Source organism: Hylaeus anthracinus, unplaced genomic scaffold (genome assembly GCF_026225885.1).
Source record: "Hylaeus anthracinus isolate JK02 unplaced genomic scaffold, UHH_iyHylAnth1.0_haploid 12001, whole genome shotgun sequence".
NCBI classification, from domain to species: Eukaryota; Metazoa; Arthropoda; class Insecta; order Hymenoptera; family Colletidae; genus Hylaeus; species Hylaeus anthracinus.
In genome coordinates this window covers 14575799-14600932 of record NW_026534348.1, presented here as the reverse complement: position 1 = coordinate 14600932, position 25134 = coordinate 14575799, and the positions used below count along the sequence as shown (strand labels likewise).

Below are 25134 nucleotides of genomic sequence, written 5' to 3'. Positions count from 1 at the left end.
GTCGCCGTTGTATCGTGCACATGCAGCTCGTCGACGTTTTCGAACGGAGGTTTCGCATGCGTCGTCGTAACAAACGCGATTGAGATACGGGGGATGCACATCGCGGGGCGGTTCGAACGACTCGGTGGCGCCCGTGGGAGTTTTCGAGCGAGGGTGGGACCCGTTTTGGCACGATGCTCGATGACCGACTCGCGCTCGTGCCATTTCTTCTCTGGCCATGCGACCGTGTCCTGGAAAGCGCGATATCTGCTGGAAGCGTTCCAGACATTTGGTTTTGGGGACGTCCGATGTCATGCGTTTATGGAAATTTAAGTCCACTCCGGGGCTCTTAGATTTTTCTCTTTATTCTACCGCCGCTCCCATGCATCCAAAGTGCACTCCTCGAAACGAGCGACGGGAGTCATGTCGTGGCATATGTACTCCTGGCGTGGTTTATTTATTTAAAAATTGTTAGGCTTCCTCGGTACAGCTAATTGTTGAGATAGGTGATTGTAGCAAAGGCTGGTCACAAGAGAAGTGAGGAGAAATGCTAGTTGAAATGAAGGAGATTGGGTTGACTCAATTTTACTTCTTTTTATCGAACCTCTTATAGAATATTGAAAAGATTCGAGGATTGATAACAAAACTGCGAACGTTCATTGCTGACGCCATATGTCGCGTTCAATTTATAACAATTTCGTTACTAAGATTGAAGCTCCTTCAGATGCAAGCACAGCCAGAACAAAGTCAGCTGTCGAAGCACGTGACACAAACGAAGTCCAATTTCCATCGCAAAATCTTTGAAAGTCCCCCACACATATTTCAGACCACCTGAAACGAACAAAAGCACCGTGTATCCGATATAACGATACTCGAATCTAATCCTCCAATTATTTCAACTCCTTCACGGGTCCCACTTCAAGAACCGTTCCGACGCGGCGCGGGGAACATCACCGGGAGAGGAAACGTTGTTCCGTAGGAAATTAAAGTAACGTCTCCGTAACTTCGCGCGCTAGACCGTTTCGTTTATATTCAGGGACAAACTGGAGACGCTAAGAAAGTTCTGGGAACAATAAAATTTTACAGCATCGTATCTCAGCGCGTCGGGCGAGAAACAAGGGAACCGTACCGAATGCAACGGGCTGCGGGAAAAGTGACTGGCGGTCCCCGCGTCGTTGATGCAACCCCGTTCCCAGTACCTGGGACCCGAGGCTACAATAAGAGGTGCAAAGAGATGCAACAATAAGGGACAAGTTGTACAAGAAGGTCGGGACCGCGGCGTCTCTCGTTTCCGCGGCTCCGGACGAGCAAACTTTCCAACTGGTACACGCCGAGTAGGAAAAATCAACGGGGGATTGGGACCCCTGCGGGATCCCAAGACCCGAGTTATGCTTTATTCATGAGCCGGCGCTAAATGCACTCGCGGATCCCAGATACCGTATTTATTACTGTTACGCCGCGACACATAAAAACCGACGGTGGTATTTCACGGATCGTGAGAACTCACAATGCCGACGGCTAACGACGGATCGCGGTCGTTTCTACGGCTTTGGAATATTTTAAGATACGCGGGCGCCGATAGCGGGGACGGAACAGGGAAAGAAATCCCGTTGCAAATTGAATGGTAAATTTTGTTTTCGCTCTTCGACCGCTGGGGGACATCACGAATCCATTCACGCAGTTTCTTTCCATCCTTATATATAGTGTTTCGATCATGACTGCCACCTCGAGGGGAACTGTTTCTTCAATTTTATGAGGACCAAATTTGATTTGGAAATTTTTATTTAATGTCTCGTCAGCTTGTAAGCCATTAGCGACCACTGTGAGTTACATGTTCAACGTTTCTATACAGTCATAAGTAGTCGTAATATAATTAAAATAAATACGGAGTGACTTGTGGTTAGAATAACTAATTGTTACATCTAACAGTAATTATAAATACTATTTAGCATTAAATGTATATTTTAGAAAGTTGTAGTGTTTTGTTAACTCTTGTTTATATTTCTTTGGATATTTTTGTCCTTTGTAAATATAATTTTGAATATGTTTCGTATTTGTCGTAACATATGTTTTACTATGATTTTTACGTATTTTCTGTTTAATTGATGTTTAGTGGTTCTTGATTGTTAACAGGAAGTATAATTACATTAAGGGAAAGATAACAGAAAAATGAGTAAGAAATTTGTATCTTTTTCTGAAACTTATAGGAAATAACAATGATGATTATTTAGAGACACATTACTCTAATATTCGCAACTGAAGAATTCCTTCAGCGAGACCATATTTGTTATACACAGGGTGTCTCACGCAACAGGAACACGCTGTCCCTTCTAAATGATAGGGAATAGACAAAAAATGTTATAAGTAAGAGTTAAATGGTTTTGGATGGTGCGTAACATGCAGCTAATTTTATGCACTTTTGTGCTTCGATGCATCAGGAAAATGGAACTGCACTTTTTTTTTAAATGCAAACCAATATTTCTGACGACACAGATCGATGCAGTTTCTTGTACTCTATAAAAAGTACAAACATACTTATCCCCGAAACTTGTTCGTTAGGAAGTTATCGATGGTAATAGTTATCCGAACTATTTCTGTCTATGTTATGCACCATCCAAAACCATGTAACTTTCACTTATAACATTTTTTTCTATTCCCAACCGTTTAAGAGGTACAGCCTGTTCCAGTTGCGTGGGACATCCTGTATAGCTTGTGCATTTTTATGCATTTACAGGAAATTTGAATGCGCATGAAACTATAAAATGCACACAGTATACAATAACACAAAAAAGTATTGGAAATAAAGTTCATATGATAATGTTTACAAAGTAAAATAAATTTCTTTTCAGGTTTAATTTTTATAGAAATATTCAAATATTTACAAAACCTTTTATTTTACTTAAAGGTCCGCAGTCTAGTTATATAAAAGTGAATCGGAGAAAAGGAAAGAATAAAAATGAATTAGAGCGCCATAAATCGATTCCCGGAAACTTCTCGAGAAGTTGGTGACCAGGACTTTCCTAAGGATACGTCTCCTCCTTATCATCCCCGACGACAAAGGGCGGTAAACAGGATTCACCGGGTAGAGCGACGAAAGTATCCTTAGTCACGTGTAAGCAAAAGTTTGGGTGGTTGTGATTTACGGCTCATCTCGCACTTGATCGATGCACAATGGGCCTTGGGCTCGCCTTGACGAGAGGAAACCGCGAGGGCTGCCAGGGGCGAGGAGACGGCGTCGGTATCCTTTCGCCAGCGATACATAAAGGCAGCCTCTTATACCCGTCAGTACAGTAATGATTTCATCCAGAGCCCCGGAGAGACGAAGAGCAAGAGAACCGCCCCCCTGCGCCCCTCGAAGACAGGAATTGATAGATTTCTCTCTTTTGTGAGCTCAGGAGCCATGCAAATATTGAACTGAAAGCACGGGGGCTCCTTAAAGCACTCCCTGCGATATCGGACTTCCTCCTCGAACTTCCATGGAGAGTAGGGAACGCTCTGAGAAAGACGCCGGGGTAGGGGGACGACGAAGGGAACGGGCGAGGGGGTATCAGGGGAAACATCGAGATGGCTGGAAGTTGGAAAACAGAGGGCGGAAACGGGGAGAAAAAAAAGACGAAGTAGGTGAAGCGAAAACAAAGTGGGGCGAAAAGAAACTGAAAGGAAAAGGGAAAAATAGAGATTGAAAAGGAAGGAGGACTGTTTGGCGAAGTAAAGAAGTAGTGTATACAGGGTGTTCATTGTGTCCACTGGCATTGATTTCTAGGGGAAGTTAATTAATCCGGGACAACAGAAAATTTGGGAATATTTTATTTTTATAAGTAAACTCGATTTAATAAACAGTTCTACATGAATATTCACTTGACATTTCGAGGCATATTAATTATTTACCAACGTCGCGCTTATACTTTAACGCAGATGTAAATAGAATGAAATATACGTAATGTATAAGTATGAAATATAAAAATAACTATAAGCTGGAACCATTTTATTCCTAGGGTATATCGAAACAAGTGAAACAATGGTGAGCTTCACAAGATTATAACGAATTAAACCGGTAGACAATGACTGCGTTCATTATTACTCCTAATTAATATTACGCATTACGGAAGACACAAAATGAGCCTTTCTGTTTAGAGTCAGTCTACCGTGCGCGTTCAGTGTCGTTCAATGCGGTATTATTAAACCTATCTATTAAACCCATTATACATTTCACGCATTGTTCCGGTATCGAATATGAGAATGACGCGTTACTAGACTGCGAATTTTTATGTATTTAGAGGAAATTTTAATGCGCAAGACACTACAGAATGCGCACAGTATGGAATAACATAAAAAAATATTGAAAGTAAAGTTCGTACTGCAATATTTATAGAGTAAAATAAATTCCTATTTAGATTCTGCTTTTGTAGGTACGTTTGTTAAGAATCTGTTTTCCATAAAGATCCGCAGTCTACGCGTTACCATTACATTTATTCATGAAATTTATGTTCAGTTGTCAAACTATATATTTAAATCCACGTATCACAAATTGGAGTAACATTTTTTTAATCGAAATAAGATCCAGTGCGATTTGCACATTTTTACCAACGAACAGTCAATATAGCATAAAATTCTATTGTTCTGGAATTGATAAATTCTTTGATCGCATTTTCAGCAGCTGCTCGATTGGTAAGTATCTTTCCTTGCAAGTAGTGGTCGAGATGTTTGAAGATGCCAAATGCATCGTTAAAATTACGAATCCCAGTTGCAGCTTTATTATTCAGTTTATATTCATATAAGAATATTAGACGAACTTGCTCAGTATCCATTGCGAAGTAAATAACTGCGAAGTGAAGACAAATTAACAGTAAAAACAAAAGCAAAACGAAAGCAACGTAAATAGAATAAAGCGAACTGTTATCCCAAAACCAAGCGTCAAAGTTCGAAAACCGACATTAATTTCTTACCAACCTAATATTTAAAAAAAAAAAAATCCCTATAAAATCGAAGTAAAAGGGTGAAGATAAAATGGCGATGAAATCGACGGGAAGACACTCGACGAGGAAGGCCACAAGTAAAAACGAGTGATCGGGGTTAGAGGCGCGGGGGAGGGGGTGGCAGAAGCAAACACCGATAGAGGTGGTAAAAGAGAAGGCAGAGTGCCTAAGTCGAGCAGGTTTCCGCTTTTCCGTTCGTGTTACCTTTCCACCTTCGACGTCTTGAACGATAGCTCCCAGCATCCGTGGGCTTTTTGTTCCTCGTCCCTCTCACTCGTTCGCTTCTAAACCGCTCAACCCTCCCCCAGGTTCTTACTTTCCCGATCAAACGGACTTTATTCTCGTCGAGAGAAGTTTGAGGCCACCAAGGTGCCTTCGAGACGTCTACCTGCGAACCAACGCGTTAAAAATGGCACCCCTCGTCGCTCGTTATTCGGGTGCCCGCGTAAAATCGAATCTGATCGTGCCATGATGAAAAAAAAAAAAAAGAAAGCAGCACAGGGAATCAGTATGCCGCGATGGGGATCTCGATCGCGTTTCCTCCGACGCTAATCAAATCCAGTGGCACCGCTCGTTCCGATCGGGAATTTACTTGGCTTCCTAGCTTGCTAATTCCGCACGCGAGGAAATTTAATCAGAAAGGCTTTTTCATTGTATTAATCGCGCCTCGCTGCGTTCCCGCGATGCCTCGCAGCTCGTGTACGCGGCCGCTGAAAAGAAGAGTTTCTACGTCAGAAGGGATCAACAGAAGCAATTACTTCGTGTCTTCCGTGACGGGAAGCAAAGAGGTCAGGCTCGCCCGTGAGCTTTGTTTCCGGATTTACAACGCCCCGCGGACGAAATTTGTTCGATGCCACGCTCGTCTCCTGGAAGCGAAACTCGTACGTTGGACGAATGCGGCGAGGTCTGCGAAAAATTTGACTGGAATTGCACGGTTCCTCTTTGGAAACCGGAGTCGTGAATTTTTTTAGCGAGGGTTTATCAGCGTTGCGAGGAATTTATATTGTTATTAATCGTTTGTATCGTTCTTTAACCCTTTCGGCTCTGCTTTCGGTATAGTCCTCTATCAGGGTGGAACCAAAAGTTCGTGCATTTTTATTTACGTTGTTTCAGTTTGTGCGATTTTTTTATGTCACTAAAATTATTTGTATGTAAATCTCATATACCATTTCGTAGCTTTTGAAAAGCTCTTTCATATTTAATTATTAGCTACATCAATTTATTGATCGCTTAATTTCTTTTTTTTCGTTTTAATAAAATTATGGAAAATTTTGAAATTTGAGTACTTTTACGTCACTACTGAAGCAGGAAAGAAAGTATTATATTCGGTAACTTCATCATCAAAAAATTGCACAAACTGAAGCAACGTACAAAATGCACACACTTTTGTTCACCCTAATATTTGAATTCTATTCGTTTCTCTTTTTAAAATTAAGTGTATTAAAGTAGGATTGGCCGCGGATCAAAAGACAGTTAAAAGAGGACAATTTATTCCACTGTAAATGACGTTCATTTTGTTTTTTTAACATATATTCCTGTGAGTCTCGATTCTAATGTGGCCAATGGCAACCGGATCTAGGATCGAAAGGGTTAAGATACCATAACCAGCGCTTTTGAAGCTTGAAAGAATGAAGTAAGTCTCATTCTAATTTGACATGTACCTAGGCTTTCATTTTCCTATTATTCAATACAAAAAAAATGTTTTTCTTGTCTTCCCAGTTTCACTTACATTTTCCTAATTTCTTTAAATCGATATTAGGTATAAAACTATTTACAGCAGAGCTACATTTTTTTTTTTTTATTTAATTCTAATTTTGTTGTTCTATTAGTCTCTAAATTAGGCTCGTCATAAAAGATGTTTTCAAGCCTCGAACTGTCCTTAGTTTTGAAAGGCGATTATCAACAGTGCCAGAAAAATCCACAGAAACGAAAGGTCCCTTTATTAAATTAAAACTGAAATTATTAAGATCGCAGGACGATTGATAAACACCGAGGTAGTCTCATAACTGGGTGCGCACAAATCTCGTATTCTCGGATCTCCTCCGATTTTCCTTGGCGTTCGTCCCCGTTTCTTTTCGACCTCCCACGCCATACCTCGCTACGATAATGATCTCCGAGGTTTCGAGTTGCCCTGGAAGGATCTTTTAAATCTGTCGAACGTTAGAACGGAACCTTGCAAATACCACTTAGTATACGAAATTAGATTCTACAGTAGCGTCACGGGGGTTTATTGTTCCTTCGCTCTGCCTTTTCTTTGCGTTTCCACCGTGCTCTACGTTTCTATGGACTTTATCCTGCGCCGGGGAGTATTATCTTGACCCGTGCTCTTTTTCTTCCTCCCTTTTCCGCCTTTCTCTCCACCCTTTCGACCCAAGACACGAGCTGTTCACATTCCGCGAAAGAAAAGGCTCGAAAATGAAACAGAGTGTAAAATGTTTCAATTTCGGGACGTTTAGTTTCAACGATCTCACGAGATGGGGGATTTTATTTGGAAGGCGCAACGTTCGTTAGGTCGTCCCAGGTGGAACGGACGAATTCGTGATAGAATTTTCGATTAGGCCATAGTTCCATGCACGAACGATACACGTTGACCACCTTGAAGTAAACGCCTATGTTTCATTTACAAAAAAAACTACGTATTTCGAGGCTCAAGTTTCCTACCATTTTCTTTCCATATTTTTTAAATTCATTAAAAAGTTGTACCGGGCACAAATAGAAGAAAAGTAAAACTAAGGGCTTACCAATTCTTGGAAATTACAGAAAGACACGAAACTACCTGGTAGCTACGATTTAACTGTTCCGATCGCGTTCAGGCTTCCTCCACCGTGTCATGTTTCCATTGTTCTCGTTTCGAAGGAATTCTCCGGCAGCATGAAATTTACTTTTTCGTGGTGTGTGATCGATAGTGTTCCGTGACCTGTGGCACCGGCATCAGAACGAGGACAATCGAGTGCAGAGACGGGGTTGGTTCCATCTCGAAGGACTGCGATCCCTCCGAACGGCCCTACGCCAAACAGGAGTGCAAGACAAACATCGTCTGTCCGATATGTAAGTTTTATAAGTCGCCATTCCTATGCACCAGCGTCGAACACCGTTCCCGTGCCCCATTTTCAAACCGCCTTCCTCGAAATCCTCGTGCCGCGCAGAATCGTGCAACTCAACCGTGTGCTGGATTAGGGGATGCTCCATCCTCCAATCAAAATAACTAGACAAGCCCGCATATTTTCCTAACTCTCGTTCCTTGGAATAATTCTAATCTTCTCTTGCGATATTTACAGTGTAACTTTTGTGTTTGGAACGTTCATTGCGATGATTGGGCCATATTCTCTTGGAAACGGTGTAGGAAGAATTAATTAATTTCTTTACTTCAAGGAAAAGAACCTACACAGTGCAAACAATATGCAAGAATATAAAAAAGATTGAAAGTAACGTTCATGTTGTAATATTTGTAGAATAAAATAAATTCCTACTTAGGTTCAATTTTTGTAGGCGCGTTCCGCAGTCTAATTATTAGCTACATTAATTTATTGATCGTTTAATTTATTTTCGTTTTAGTAAAATCATTTCTTACTTCAAGGAAAGTTCAATTTCTTATTTTTTTACTTCAAGGAAAAGATTTAATACAGCCAAGATTAAATCGTTATTTTAATAAAAAGTGATATTAAAATTGCTGTTTCGAGAAAAAATATTATTCCATAAAATGTTCGTTCATCCTCTCTAATAATTCCTATCTCCAATAACTACAAATCTATTTAGTAAGGAGTGAATGGGTTAAATAAATGTCTTTATTATGAGAATTGTAAATGTGAGAGTAAATTTTCTATAAAATTAAACACATCCTTAATAAATAACGCGAATGTTTGTGTTCAGTCGGCGACGAGATGACGCAGCCACTGATGCAACCGTACCCACCCCCGCCAGTGTCCGAGAAGCTGATCGACCAGCCCATCCCTTCGGAATCCACGTGAGTAGCCGACGAAAAATTGATAAACAGACATATGAAACACGCGACACACGCTCAGCTGGCCCGGTTGTCTCAGCGTCGTTTGCATAGATGTCTTAGAGCTTAACGTCGCTTGCCCTTAACACACGAAACATGTACAAACAGAGCTAGATAGACATCTTTCCATCTTAAAAGCATTCATTTCTTGACGTCAATTGGTCTGTCCCGACAGATATACGAACTACTTTGCCTGTGGCTGGTTGTATCTGAGGTATCCCATTACTGTGTCTCTTTCTTCTATCACTTTAACTTCTTTTTTCTTCTCTGTCTACCTTTTGTTTCTTCTTCGATTCTTCTCTCTCTCTCTCTCTCTCTCTCTCTCTCTTCTTTTTTTCTTTTTTCTTAACGTTCCTCCCTCCGCTTCCGTGTCTCCGCCAGAACCCCTTCAACCCCTGCTTCCCGAACTCCCAACGCTACACGCCTCCAGACGGTGCAAAGCACACCGACGTTTGCTCTTCTCCTCCACCCGTTGGGCGAATTTTTCTCTGTTTTTCTTTGTTACCGAGCCACTAACCCCCCTCCATCCCTCTTCTCAGCGTGTCGGTAGTTTCGTAGATTCCCCGCACGCTTGTGTAACTCACCGCAGAGCCGCGAAGTCCGACGACGCTCCTCTTTTTTGAGCGAAATCAAAGCTAAGCGAGTTTTAGAAGCATTCGGCCCCTGCCACCCTTCTTGCCAGTTGGGATTTCCATCGAACGTTTCGCTTCTGAACCACTAGCCAACTTCCCATCTCTGGACAAGGTATTTCCCAATGCAATAGGGTACGAAGGGGTTGATAACAAATTTTTTATTAAAAAGGAAGATTCTTTTTACATTCTTTAGAATAATTAATTTCGGAATTGCGTTATAATTATAGAATTTCAAGAGAACCACGAATAAAACGCTTGGAGAAATCTCAATCTATAAAGAACAGAATCAATTTCTTTAACCTGAATAAACTAATAATCTGTGAAAGCACACTTCCTTTTAGCCGCTCTTTTCATCCAAGACCAGGACTTAACCAGGGACAGTTCTTTATTTCCCCATGCAATAGTTCCTGAAGGGATTGTTATCAAATTTCTTACTGAAAAAAAAAGTATTTTCATCCATTCTTAACAATAATTAATTTCTTAACTGCGTTATAATTAATAATTAAGTGACACACTCCGATTTTGATGAAACTTGGTACACTTGTTTGTGGGACCTTCCAATGAAGTGCATCATCTTCAGTTCATGCCAGATAATCATAAACTCATACACACCGTTGAATTCAGAATAAAAAAACGTTTTTACCGATCCTGAAATAAATTAAGATTTTCAAAAATTTCAGGGGGAGGTGGTTCATTTTTGAAAAAAAAAAATTTCTTTCTGAAAATTCGTTGGTACCGATTTATTGGTCTCTAAAAACAGTGCAATGTTTACTTGAACATTTTTGTTGTATCTTTTATGATTTCCGAGTTATAAATGCAGAAGTAAAAAAAGCTGCTCAGACAGAAGGGGTAGTTTCTCCCTTTAAACGCAAAAGTGGCACGAAATGAAGATGGTGCATTTCGTTGGAAGGTCTCACAAACAAGTGTACCATCAAGACCATTCAAGATAAATGGAACACTGTATGGAAAAACTCCTGTCAAACTCTAATACACAGAATCAGGAAAGACTTTTACGAAACCAGTCCGTCCAAAACACTCAAAAAAAAAAAGAACAAGTAGTAATTGACCGAGTGAAAATAGGACACACAAATTTCACTTATATTCATCTAATCAAAAATAAAGAAAAACCTACATGTACCAGTTGCAACACGCCGAACACAATAGAACACATCATCACTTCCTGCGTCAAGTACCAACGAGAAAGAAGAAAGTTCAAAATCCATGAAAAAATCGAAAACGCCACCAGTACAATTGAAAATTGTAATAACTTGATCATGTTCCTTAAACAAACAAAACTATTCACCCAAATTTAGACGTACCAGAAATTCATGTAGTTGCTAATAACCCTGTGAGGTGAATATAACTATAAAAACACAATAAAAAAAAAACCAAGTGCACCAAGTTTCATCAAAATCGGAGCGTGTCACTCACCGATGTTTCCTTATCAGCGAAACTTCAATCTATACAGAACAAAATCAATTACTTTGACCTAAGTAAACCAATACTCTTTAAAAGCACACTTCCTTTTTCGCTGGTCTCTATCGTGCGTCAGCAAGAATATTGCAAAAGTACGATTAGCCCTATAATTCGGCCTGTGTTTTTCTTTTCGCCGTTCGTCTCGGACGCGAGTGGGAATCTCCATGATCCGCGAAAAATAGTTTTTCCACGGGCCGCGACAGGGGCTCACTTTTCTGCTGACGCACAACAGTTTCCCAACTCGAATCCTCCGTCCCCGCTTAAATTCGAGGGGTCGGGCATAATCCCTTTTCCCTCCCTGCTCGTTCTTTCGGCTAACTTTTTCCTGGCTCTTTGCTCCTAATGCATTTATGAGATTACGAGATTTACCGTGATTTAATTAGCTCATAACGCGAATGCCCGTAGAACAAGTATTAGCATAGACTTACGATGATAATGTTAACGTAGACTGTTACCGTCCCTCCTTTTTCCCGACGATGTTTTCACAGTTTTCCGGCTTGCGTTATTCCGCGGTAACCCCGGTAGGCTTAGCATGCATAATTTATAGCTTAGAACTGTTCCCCCGCAACCCTTCTCCGTTGGCCGACTGGAGAATTTTACACGAGTACCCCGGCCAGATTCTTCGACGAGAATTACGACCCTTTCGCGAGGATCTGCTGCGCGTCTTGTTTCCAGCTTTGGAAACGAGAATATCTTATCGAAGAATACATTAAACTCTATATTTCGAGATAAACGCAATCTTTACGGGTAGTTCGATTAGCGTGGCGATCAAGACACTCTCTCCAATTAAAAGCGTCGTTAGAGATAAAAATCATCGATTGGGAGACGAAAACGGGCACCTCTGCGAATAAATATCACCGGTTTCGAATCTCGACGGTGGAAAAAAACGAGCGAAAGGCGAAAGCTCGAACGTAATTCTGAAATAACCGCCTGTTATTTATACGATTCCAATCGATGACGGGGACGGTCGTACACGTCGCTTTATGAGCTACGAATAGCCAAAGGAGTCCAATAAAGTCTACATCGTACGTGACGTTTGACTCGAGAATAAAGAAAGAAATCGTCGAATACTCGGACGCGTTCAGTGCGAACTCTGTCTTCCCTTTGTGTTTTGTCTCGTCTTGACGGACCGTTGAGAAAGAAAGAATTCAAATCAGGATTTTGCATTCTATGTAAAACTTCGGGAATTCTGAACGACTTCGCGAGTCCTGGCTTCGTGATTCCTGACCTCTGCGTGGCATGGACACCTCCGAGAGCCTGTTGAAGTCTATCCTTTCTCCTAATAATTAATAGTTTTACAATTCAGAGTCACCTTCTCTAGCAATGCTTATCAAAGTAGGCACTACCTGCTGTGGACGCCAAATAAAATTTTCAATTGGGAATAATCAGTGCCGATACCAATTACGTTTTCTATTTTTACATACAATTAATTACTTGACAAAGCTCCAGAACTTGTTTAAATCGTAAACTAAATCAGCATCGAAGCTCTAACGAAGTCTACAACAGAGAATTAACCCTTTGGACTCGAGAGGTGACTCTCAGTCACCACTAGGTTTCCTTTAGGTTTAATTTCTTTGGAACTCGAAGTGTCAATAAAATTATTGTTGTTGAGGCAAAGGTGACCTGATTTTTCAATCTCAAATTAGAGATCTCATTTTCGAATTCAATGTAAGCTTAGCATTCGTGACACTAAAATGCTAAGAAAGCATCTCGAGTTGCTGACAGATACCAGAAAAAAAGGCCTCGAGTGCAAAGGGTTAGAGGCTACTCTTTTATTTGGGATAAAAAAAATAGATTTCTTTTACATTTTTATTGCTCAAGGTCTTTTGGATGTCAACAAAAATATTTAGTTACCAAAGTAATAACCGTTTATATCACAAAACCGTCCCGTCAGCTTAACTGAACACTAAACTCGTGGTATTTCGAAGCGAATCCTCAGTTCGAATCCTAACCAAGACAAAAACCACAGAGAAACTCCGAGAAAGGCTCGAAAAATGAAAGGAACGCGATTTCGAACGCGAGTCATCAATCGAACGACCCTTCAGGTTCATCGCCGACGAATGGTCGCCGTGCAGCGTCACCTGCGGCGAGGGCACCAGGCACCGCGACGTCCGTTGCAAGATATTCCTCGAGTTCAGTCGAACCATCGCTAACCTGCCGGATCGACAGTGCTCGGGCCCGAAACCGAGCAAAGTGGAGAAGTGCGTGATGGAGCCGTGCAACATGATAGAGAACAGCCTGTCTTACGGTATCGACACTGTTGGCGACAGTGGATACGCCGAGCCCAGCTTGACGGACACCTACAGGTCCTCTGCAGGCAGTTCTGGCGGAAGTGGCTACGACGGAAGCATCAAGGTCGCCCCAGGAAGCGACGTGCAGACCACCTACTCGTGGAAGCAGGCTGGTTACACACCTTGCACCGCCACTTGCCTTGGAGGTGAGCGATCCTCGTTTTGTAATTATAATTCAGCTCCTAATATACACAGTGGTCCGGCGCACTGCTTTTCGTGGCCAAAATTATTTTAGCGTTATTTAAAGATTTAAGGTTGTATTGTCATAGGTCGTTGAATTCGTCTCGACACCTGCTACAATATCATGAAGTCATAAATATATGTTAACGTTTAAAAAATCGAAGTGGTCTCAATTATTCATTTAAAAAAAAAATTTGTGTTATTGTTTATACTGGAATTTGTAAAGCTGTTGATACTGATCAACTTTTATTAGAAACATTTTATTATCAGATCATCAGAAATGTCTGAAAAATTGTGCTAAAAAAACTTTCTCTGTAAAGTTGAAGTTGAGAAATTAGATTTTGGCTACGAAAAGCGGACCGCTAGACCACTATGCGATGGTGATTAACAGTAGGATCGTTTATAGTATAAAATAGAGATGAAGGGGACTTGGATGAAAATGCTATAGTGTGTTGAGATGCTTTGTTAGGTTTTTACTTGTGACTTAAATTTGTGAGAATTCTACTATAAGTTGGAATATTGATAAACTTTTGATGAGTGTAAAGTGTTAGGAAATGAATTCCGTGAATTTACGTTCAATCATATCGCAGGGATTTGTAGTACTCTAAAAGATTACACTGGATGGTTTTGGTTATAAAAACACTTTAATGTGTCGCTGATATAGAAGATACAAAATGCATATGGCATAACCGTACATAGATTTTTAGATTGCCTATTGCCATAACAATTAGTAAGCATTACCTCATTAAATCATTCATAACTGAAGACTAAGTAGAAATATTTACTTATCGTTTTCATACTTTATATCCTACCTAAGTCAATCTAATCTCCATTGCAAGAAATCTATGTATATGTAACGTAAGTCTTAACCTGATGGACATTAAAGTGTACCTATACCTAGCCACCAAATGTCCTTACATTTAATTATTTTAAACTCCAGGTTCAATGTAACATGTCCCACTTTCATATGTTCGCTTCATCCGTCAACTGTTTTCAGTAGCGTCTTAAACCAACGACTGACTTGCAACTGAACATTGTAATGTAACGCAAGCATTCGCTTAGTTTGGACGGACTAGCGAGCGACGAATCGTGCCGTTCTTGCGCTCGGTTCGCGCTCGACCGTGCTCCGCTGGTCTGTAGGTTTTTTGACGAACCTCTTTGATCGTCTACTTTTCACTGAACTGCTGAGAAGGAAGCATTAAGAGAGAATTCAGCCGAGAGTTCGAAACGAGTATTCGTGATTTCAAAAAGGACCTTGTAATGTAACGTTGGTGTCGAACCGTAAAATTCGTGCCGAGCAGTTACATTACAGCGTTCTGTTGCAAGTCAGTCGCCGCTTTATAATTTCCTGACAGTTCTGTTCGTGGATTAAGAGCGAACCGAGAATAGCTGATGCGAGATTATTGCCAATTCTATGAATCAATCCTCGAATCGTGAGCTAGTCTTTCGACTGTCGTACTCGACGCTCGGAAAATCCTTTAACGGATCTATTCGGTGCGTAACCATTCGTAACCACCTCCCCCGTTCGTCGAATACTGTATTCAGTCGACTTCAGTCGACAGTCGATTTTCAACGATCAAATCAGGTGGGATTAACGGAAGGAAACCGCGTTCGTTCCGCGTTACGCGCTTAATTATCCGGGATAATTCAACCCGATTATGCAATTAACAGCGCTTAGCAACCGAGTCACCCGATTTCGATTGCATCGAACTGACGAATTAAAGTCGAACGATAGCCATCTCCTTAGACCGATAGCAAAGACAAAGATGCCAGTGTCAAAGACGCTCTGCGAAGCTCAGGATCCATTCGTGGATCGCGATATCGACAGTTCCCTTTGATCTTCCAGGTTTTCAGGATCTGATAATAAATTGCGTGCGGGACGACACGGGCAAAACCGTAATGCCTCTGCTCTGCACCGCCGAAACCAAGCCGGAAGCCAGGACAAGGGTCTGCAACGATCATTCTTGCCCTCCAAGGTAACCAAGATTAACTTACGTTAGGAAAAATAGTCCATTTTATTAACCGACTTCGAAAAGGAGGAAGTTACTCAGTTCGACATGTATATTTTTTCTTCTTCTTTTATCTTCGTCTATTAGATACTATTTGCGTCGTGTTGTACCATTTTATTATATTATATTGTAAATTGTGTAGTAATCATTTGTGTATATTTCACGATATAATTATATACAGGGTGTCTCAAAAATGTTGGAGGTCCTTGAAAGGAGTATTTCGGGAGGTTATTTATAACAATTTTCTCCTTAGCGAAAATGTTGCCCGAGACTTTGTTCAAGAGATATTAACAGAAAACCTCGACCAAACAGCGCGCGGTTGTTTAGCGCGTAGCCTGTGCTACCGCGGTTGCCTAACACGTACTCTATGCTACTGTGGCCGCCTATCGCGTAGCCTATACTGCTGCGGCCGCCTGGCACATAGCCTACGCTACCGCGGGCGCTCCACCGACGTACTCGTGCTCTGATTGGTTGGGATTTTCAGATAATATCTCCTTAAGTCTCGGACAACATTTTCGCTAAGTTTATTTTTTTAACTTGTGTTCAAAAGAACATTACGCAATGGTAACATACATACAGCCAAATATTAAAATCAAACCTATTGCAAGAGTACAATTTCATTTAAAACTCCACTATCAAATTTGAAACTTGGGTCAATATATTAAAAAAATATCCTACATCCTATAGTAAACGCTTGTTTTCGAAAACCACAACGTGTAAGGTATCCAACACGGACCTCTAAAAATTCTTCTTCTGGACAGTTACAAGCATCATCACCCTGAATCTGATTACCGCGATTAATTTCTGCCCGCAGGTGGAATTACAGCGATTTCTCGCCGTGCATGAGTTCGTGCGGGATCGGTATACAGACACGCGAAGTCACGTGCGTGCACGAGGTGACACGCAGCTCCACAGGTAAGATACAGTCAGTGCCAAACCACATGTGCCCGCAGCCGCAGCCAGCCGACAGACGATATTGCAACGTATTGGATTGCCCGATTAAATGGAGCACGGGAGAATGGAGCAAGGTACTTTTTCTCTGTTCGGTGAATTAAACGATCCCCTAACAACCACCGAAATCGCGTTAGCGGGATTTTCTCCCGCCTTACGAGTACTGCCTGGTATTTTCGGTACAAAATCAGACCTCTATCATTTTTATCCTTTAAAAGAGAACAGTTGGATCGGAATGAAAATTAGTATAGTCTAATTACTATAGTATAATTGTGGTATCTGGGAACTTTATATTAATGTGTGCGTTTGCTCGAGTCACCTTAGCCTTGTGTTGACAAATCTATTCGTAACCAGAGCGAATCGGTTAAATAATCACAACCGTTTTTAATTACCAAATAAACCAAAGTAGTAAGAACCTCGTTCTGAGAGTGTTTCGACCTTACCTCTAAACCTAAGTAACTTACTTACGCTTAGTAACGTAGTTAACACGTTGACTGCCGTGGGGGTCGCCAGTGACCGGCGCTCGATTTGGCTGCTGCGCCGTGGAGCCCACTGATGACCGACGACGCGACCAATAGTAAGAATCCGTAATTAGAGTATATATCGATGCCGATAAATTTTTAAATAATACCATTGTTATTATAGTGGTTTGAAGAAATTAATGCATACAGAACATGAAATAATAATTTTATTAATACAAGGAAAATATACATACTATTTTTGTTTCACACGGCGATGAGTTACATTGAAGCATGGTAGGCAAAGAAAAGGTGGACCAAAACAGTCGGCACAATACGTCGCCATTCTTTTAGTGCAATTCTTTGCTCTCGTTCTCCTTAGCTGTTTAAAATTTTTTCCGTAACAGATTTTGCAACAGTTTAAGACAACCGATAATCGCAAAAATGGTCTACAGTGCATCGAGGGTCACCAGTGACTCCCACTACGAAAAATGCATTTAACACCATTACATAATTCACCTTATCTGCTGTAGATAATATTTTAACGTAATATACGTCGCATAATGAAAAATTCATGTTGGCGCCATGGTCGAACCACGTCAAATGCGTCTGGCAGTCAACGTGTTAAAGGAATACTGCTTTTAAATAATTTAACATTATATGTGGAAGAATGTGAAACTCCAATTTGAGAGATCGATGTCAATAACAGTGGCAGAAATGATCGTATAAAATGTATATAAGAGGATCAGACGCGATCGACGGCGTGTTTCAGTGCTCGAAGCCCTGCAACGGGGGCGTGAAGAGGCGCAAAGTGGTCTGCGAACAAATAATGGCCCAAGGGCACAAGCAAAATCGCGAGGAGCATCAATGCCCGCCTGAAAAGCCTGCCTCAGAGAAGCTCTGCAATACCAAGTCGTGTCACAACATGGACGCGGGTCCGTTGCCGATTATCTCCAGCCAAAATACGACGTACAATCAAACGGACCCAGCCGGAGAAGTGAACCTGAAGATCGGAGGGGTGGCCAAGGTGTTCCAGGGCACGCTTTCGGTCAAGATCCGTTGTCCTGTCAGGGAATTCGACAAGTGAGTTCGCTATTCTCTAAAAACTTGGCGTTTCTCTTCATTTTTTTCTTGATTTTTTTATCTCTGACCATGTTGACACATTTTAGATGACAGATTTAAGGTAATTTTTTTCTTCATAGTCTAACGAGCAACACAAACAAACGCAAGTCATTTTTTACGTAGTTTAGGGCCAATTGGAGTTAGACCCAAGTCTCAATCATATTATTTTATAATATATGCCATTTTACATGCAGCCAGTCCTATAAATATTCGTGTCCTTTACGTCTATCAAAGATATTCATCTAAATTAAATTTGATGTTTCCAAATAAATGTACTATTATCAATATGTATATGAATAAGCTCTATATTTATAAAGAAAAATTTACTTGGAAACATCAAACCTGTCGTTTAATTTCGAAAAAATTCTTGATACACATACAGAGAGTACGAATATTTCTGGCTGTAAGGAAGTTTGAGTTATGAAAATGGTAAGGGCACCAGCCAAAATCGCAACGTTTCCAGATCGCAGATCAAATGGACCAAGGACAACAAGGAATTAAGGAGATCGAGGAAGTACAAGATCAGCAGGAAGGGAGCGCTGAAGATAAACCGCATAACAGAAGCGGATTCTGGTGTTTACGCGTGCATAGGTAAATGTTCAACTTCGTCGAACACGATGCACCGAATTTCTTAATGTATCTTGGGCGCGATAAAAATTATCGTTGCGCATATTTTTTTTTCCAGCGGGTAGCTCGCACGCGGAGACGCAACTGATAGTAAAATTTCGCTCCAAGGAGCAGCTAAGCAGCGAGGAATATTTGCGACTTAGCAATTCCGTCCATCTTCAACGAAACGCCAACTTGGATTCAGCGCCAGCGAATTCTGGTGAAAGTCTTTACACCGATCGGGCGGGTAAAGATTTGTTGCAGCATTATTTATCACGTTTTCCGATCCATAAATATTGTTTAACTCGTTTATTGTTTAAACTGTTTAAATCTGGTTTAATCTTTTTTGGTATACAAATGATATTAAATTCGATATTACTGTAGTATCTGCGCCTCCCACACCCAACAATAAGGAGTCGAAACGAGAACACGAAACGTAGGGTACGGGGTTGGTCGTGTAGATAAAGCTTTCGTTTTTCGTAGCTAAGGTTTTCGTTTAGACTCCTACATTGTAGATTATGATTTTGTGTGCCATAGAAGATTTAAACTGTATTATTCTCAATAATAATTCATAGGCATTATTCACGTTATCCTGCAAAAGGTTGTTACAGTAAAGTCTCCATAAATGCACAAATATCTCTACCATAAATACACTAGTTCAGTCCTCAGTTTGTCCATTAATGGGTACTTTACTGTATAATGATTTTAAACAAATCTGCTGCAGCCGCCTATGGGAATCGTTTCGCACCCATCGACAGCGAAGATTTGAGTCACGAGCGAGCGTTTACTAGCAAACCAACGACGAAGCCACACCAGAGGAAGCAAAAGACCAGCCCGACACCGCCAGATTCCACACTCTTACGCAAAGAACACACCGTAACCTCGCAGAACCAGGTAAGATCGTTAAGATCGTATCCTTAATTCCACTCTCGAAAATATTTTTAATCTTTTCATTGCTGAGTCAGTGGATACAAAAAAGGACCTCTACGCTGTATTATCCTCGCAATACATTTTTTAATAATTATTCTTGTAAATATGCAACGTTCACACAGTGTTCTCTTCAGCATTTAGAATAAAATAGTATTGTACGAATATACTCGAGAAGCAATTAAAAGGTTAAATACCTGGATGAACGCATGATGAACTAATTCTCCGTCTCTAATTCTTTACTTTCCTGCTTTCTATACGCGTGGACAAACTTTGTATGGTGATGGATATTGTTAATTTATCAGCCAGGATACCACGAATCCGTGGAATCAACCGCATCGTCAAGTGCCTCTGCTCTCATACCGCACTTAACTTATTTTATATCGAATTTAAAGGTAAGACCATCTGAGCAAACTATGCCAGCAAGACTAATCGTCCAATTCAACTTCCCTTTTCATTTATCTGTGAAACATATCCAAGCTATTTCCGTTAACTCCCCCTTCTATCTTCACCGGATCATCTCGTAAGTCTCTGCACATTTATACCAAAGTAACCTTACTCCAAGAAAATATTTAACTTCTAATCGAGTAGCCACGGTTAACAATCGAAGCAGATAAATACTCAGAGACTTACAAAATGACCCGACATCTTGCTCACTTGAGAACTCACGCATTTCTTCTCTTCCCCTAATTGTCGTCGTCGTTCAACGAAAACTCAAATCGTGCGTTTTAATTGTTAATCCTTCCCTAGGAGTACTGGCCCTTCAAAAGCGAAGGTTCCTCAGGAAGGTCCCACAGGACCGCCCCATTAACGTACATCGACGACGTACGAAAAGAAGCAGTGGCGGCGAAACGCACCATGCCAAACAGGACTTCCGGTCTGAGGTACCAGAACGTGGAGGAGAACTTGGACAGTTTGTACCGCAACACGGCCATTCCAGACCAGATCTTCGGGCCAGACGAGGAAAGGATATTCATCGACGTCGATGCCTACGACTTGGACGAGTCCGTGTACGAGCTCCAGCACAGCGAACCAGTGAAGATCACACCTGTTGCTAGCAAAGACAATCTAGCGACGCCTACGATCTCCGACTACGTCGAGGAATCGCTGAAGAACGTGAAGAGGCAATGGCAAAATACCCCAGACGCAAAGACCCACTGGAACTCCACTCTCAAGGATCAAACGAAAGATTTCAAAGCGGAGACCACGTCGGATGGCGTCAGCTTGGGGGTGTATCATATTCCAGACACCAGTTCCAACCATGAAAGCTCCGAAAAATCTCACAGGATAGGGACCAATCGAAGGAATCACGACAGTTCTGAAAACCAACACGAACACGCTTACGCCACGATGTCGTTGAAGGGATTAGACGACGTTTCGGGGAAACCAGATAAGGAAGAAGCGGTATTGGACAGGACGGAAGAAAACGGGGAGATGCTCGAAGATGAAATGAAGAAACGGAGGGTGACCGTGGAGAACGATACCGTCAACGACGATGTGGCTCGAACGATGAGTTCCAAGGACCTGGAGGAAGATGTCGGTGATCTAGCGACCGAGGATCGAGGGCTTACCGCGACGGAGAAGGATCAGGATTCGGCGGAGGACGAGATTGATTCTCGTGAAAGCTCCACCAATGGATGGACCGAGAAGACCAGCAAACCGGATATTATGGCTACTACAACTAGGACGAACACTACCATCGATTCCATTGGCGCGTCGCTTACGGTTATAGGTAAGGAAATTTAATCTAATTTTAATATCGTTTAACTCGGAAGATTTGTTTCTTTGTTGACTTCTATGGAAGGCTTCGTTAGTATAGAAGAGATAGAAGATGCATTGTTTAGTTTTATCTAGCAACTCGGTGAAGGATTGAAATCAGATATCCTGCTCTTTCACCTTGGAAGTACACATAGTAAATTTCTTTGTTCTCCTGTATTATAAATAATGAAATAAATAAAGTTAAGTTGTATGACCTTTCTATGGTATAATCAACCCTTGCTGTTCTTTTCAAACTGTGTAACGGGAGATATTTATTCTGTTACTAACCACCCATTTCATCGCTTCACAGCATTTTTCACCATACAGGGTATCCCAAAAATGTTGTAACACCTTGAAAGGGGTATTTCGGGGGGTGATTTGAAACAATTTTTTCCTTAGCGAAAATGTTGTCCGAGGCTTCGTTGAGGAGATATTAACGGAAAACACTAATCAATCAGAGCGCGCGTATACCGTTGGAGCGGCCGCGGTAGCGAAGAACGCGAACAAGCGACTCGACGTGCATCGAAGGACATTGGACGCGGCCGCTTAGCTCGTAGCCTTTGCTACTGCGACCGCTCCAACGGTATCCGCGCGCTCTGATTGGTCAGTGTTTTCCGTTAATATCTCCTCAACGAAGCCTCGGACATTTTCGCTAAGGAAAAAGTTGTTTCAAATCATCTCCCGAATCACCCTTTTCAAGGTGTTACAACATTTTTAGGACACCCTGTATAACGGAACATGAATTTCGGCTGTTCGAAAATAAAAAGATTTTTAATCTTAAAATTATAGAAATTAGTAAAATTGAAATTAAAACTTGCATAAATATAAACCCGCCGATACGATTTGAAAAAAAATATAAAAATCCAAGGTTTGAACTTCCAACTACATCCGAGGAGGATCACACAACCTTTTGCTAAAAATTTATTGTTAATAATTAATTAACGCAACTTCCAGACGCCAACGAGGACCTTCTGTTCGAGTGGGTGACGACGGACTGGTCCAAGTGCTCTCAAACCTGTGGAGGAAGCGGATTTCAGGTAATGCAATTTCTGTTTAGACAATCACTTCCCGGATCACCTAGGATTAAGTTCATTCAAAAAGTATCTAACCTTCTCGCATCTTTTAAGATGCGCGGAGCTCAGTGCACGGTGCGTTCGTCGAAACCAATCGGAAACTCGACTCGAGTGGCGCCAAGAACGGTGATAGGAGCAACGCTATGCGAGGACGCTGGACATCCGGTGCCTCAAAAGGTCAGACCATGCGGATTTGGAAAATGTCCTCAATGGCATACCACGGAATGGACCCCCTGCGAGACGTCCAGATGTTTCAACTGGAAAACAGCGATGCAGAGACGCGACGTCACCTGCCGTTTGGTCGACGACGAGGACAATGGCCAGCAGAACGTCACCTTGCTGGATCCCAACAAATGCGACGACACTGCCAGACCTCTGCAGAGGCAGGAGTGCTACAACGACATCTGCAAGGGCGTTTGGAGAGTTGGCGAATGGTCCGAAGTACGTTTCCTGAATTCTTTTAATTATATCAAAGTCAACCTTGTACATAGACTTGATCCTGTTTGATCTTCTAATCTTCTTTGTACAAGTATCGACGAAGCTTCACTTACGACCATAACTTTCGATTACACTCAACAGTGTACAGCATCCTGCGAGGAGGACGGCATCAAGTACAGGATTCTCCAGTGCGTGTGGTTCGGAACGAAGAAACCAGCTGGCAACGCGTGCAGGGACATCCCACGACCACCTGTCATGAAGACGTGCAGGGGTCCACCGTGTCCTCAAACGCCAGGTAATACGTTCTCTATGAAATACAGTCCCTGGCCACCGAATTAAGACCGTTACATATTTTAAGCATTTTAGAGACACTCGCGTAGCTCGAGTGACTCGTCTCGACGAACTCTCTGACATGACTGACTTACGAACTAACCATTAGTTCGCTCACGCATCACAGACATTCTTTGTTCGTTCTCACCTATCGCTTGCACTCTGTTTAAATAAACGCATTCACCCTAAGGAACATTCTACCTAATCATATAAGCATTCGCTCGAAATTCGAACCAATAATTTAACATTTACTCAACACTGTCGTACATCACGAACCTCGTTCCATTCATCCAGCCGTACCATTTAAAAAACTAAACGTAAGACAGAGACGCGACGTCGCCTCGTCGTCGCCACAAATTTAATACAGTTGAAAGAAATGAAATTAAGAACAGGATCCTTATCCACGCTATTCCAGAGGACTGCAAGGACCACTCGCAGCTCTGCACCAGGGTGAAGACGATGAACATGTGCAGGGTGCCCCTTTACCAGAAGCAGTGCTGTCAATCGTGCCGCTAGGTCATCGGTAACAATTGTTGCACGAATGATAACGTTAGGTCGAGATGCGTCGAGAATCGCGCGTGGGAAGTACCGCAGATCGTGGCAACGAGTCCGAAGATTACCTGTCCGATTACCTGTGCGAATCGAGCGAACAGGGAAAAGGGAAAGTTCAGCGTTCGAATCTTCGAGCACGTTCGTCGCGTAACAGAAACATTCAAGTGCGACCACAAATTACTTTCGTTGGTAATCGTCACTCAGTCCTTCCCCCCGCGTACCCTTTGCACTTCTCTGTAACACCGAACCAACGTACTCGCGTCTGAGCACCGAGACCTTCGTGCGCCCCCGCCCCTCCCCTCAATAAGAATCCGATTCCTAATTGTGTGCTAATTAAAGCTATAATTTCCGAACGTGTGTAACCCGTTAGTTTGGCACCGTTCCTAATTGCGCGCGTGACCCAGGGGAGAACGAGGGAATTCCTGGCATTCGTCCAACAAAAAATAAAAGCTTAAAAAAAGAAAAAAAAGGGGGAAAAAGAATAAACGAGAAAGTTCGAGAAATTATATTGTTGAAGTTCGACGAGAATAGTAGAAAACCGTAATCGTATCCTCGAGAGGAAACTGTTCGCGAACGATAAATCATCGCGGTTGGTGTTTCGAAAGACGAGCTTTGAAGCTATTCAATCTCGGAGATGGGCAGAATTCTCGTCGAGACAGAAATTTCGTACGGCGAACGAAAGATGGACGATCGCTTGCTCCGTTACTCGTTCAACGAAAATGAAACGACGAGTATTTCCCTAATCGAGTATACGTCACGGATAAATTGCTGTAAGTTGATTTTATTCGTTGTCTATCGTTCGAGTAAAATTTTGCCCATCTCTGTTCGATAGTTGAAACTGTTACGGCAGAAGGGAGCGCTGAACGGTACCCAGTTTGTCTACTCAACCGCGCTCCGTTAAAGGACGGCACAAAAATTCGTTCTTCGAGGCTTTATTTTTTTACGTACACTTCGACGACGCACGATCGACCGATTCGCTCAATCGGATTTCGAAAGCGCGCGATGGAATCATTTACCCGAAGACTGAAAACGCTACGCTTCTTCTGTGAACTGTTCTCGGTGTTCAACGTTACCCATCAGGACCCCTCGCAGGGGAAGAGACCTGATCTGTACTCCTCTAATTTTAATGCCCTTCGAACTGTTCGAACAACTAACAGGTTAGCAACACAGGGTCTGCTGGATAAGTCTTATCGATGTATTCGAAACGTAATTTCGAGAGAAATCGCAGTAATATCGCCCTTCGTGTCGAAACTGTTAACGTTACCAGATTATATTCGTAATAAAAACACGCAAATTCCCCCAACTATTTCATCGCGTAAGCTCGAGGTCCCTGGCCACCCTGCAATTGGGCCCGGGCATCATCGAACGTCAACACA

At 41.9% G+C, this 25134-nt stretch overlaps 1 protein-coding gene across 2 annotated transcripts in view; it reads left to right on the top strand.

Annotated features, from left to right (window-relative positions):
* The window catches only part of LOC128890569 (protein madd-4), a 291690-nt gene extending 267453 nt beyond the window's left edge, over positions 1-24237 (top strand). The window contains exons 10-24 of one of the 2 annotated variants that reach the window (XM_054149200.1): positions 7862-8003; positions 8826-8919; positions 13109-13500; positions 15381-15510; positions 16358-16571; positions 17725-18035; positions 18538-18665; positions 18760-18927; positions 19405-19574; positions 19913-20002; positions 20358-21339; positions 22320-22402; positions 22493-22879; positions 23018-23171; positions 23622-24237. In XM_054149200.1, the coding sequence (XP_054005175.1) occupies positions 7862-8003; positions 8826-8919; positions 13109-13500; positions 15381-15510; positions 16358-16571; positions 17725-18035; positions 18538-18665; positions 18760-18927; positions 19405-19574; positions 19913-20002; positions 20358-21339; positions 22320-22402; positions 22493-22879; positions 23018-23171; positions 23622-23722 (3546 nt within the window). In that variant the 3' untranslated portion in view covers positions 23723-24237. The remainder of the gene's footprint in view (positions 1-7861; positions 8004-8825; positions 8920-13108; positions 13501-15380; positions 15511-16357; positions 16572-17724; positions 18036-18537; positions 18666-18759; positions 18928-19404; positions 19575-19912; positions 20003-20357; positions 21340-22319; positions 22403-22492; positions 22880-23017; positions 23172-23621) is intronic. The other variant, XM_054149201.1, reaches the window with a different exon arrangement.
* The last annotated feature ends 897 nt before the right edge of the window (positions 24238-25134 follow it).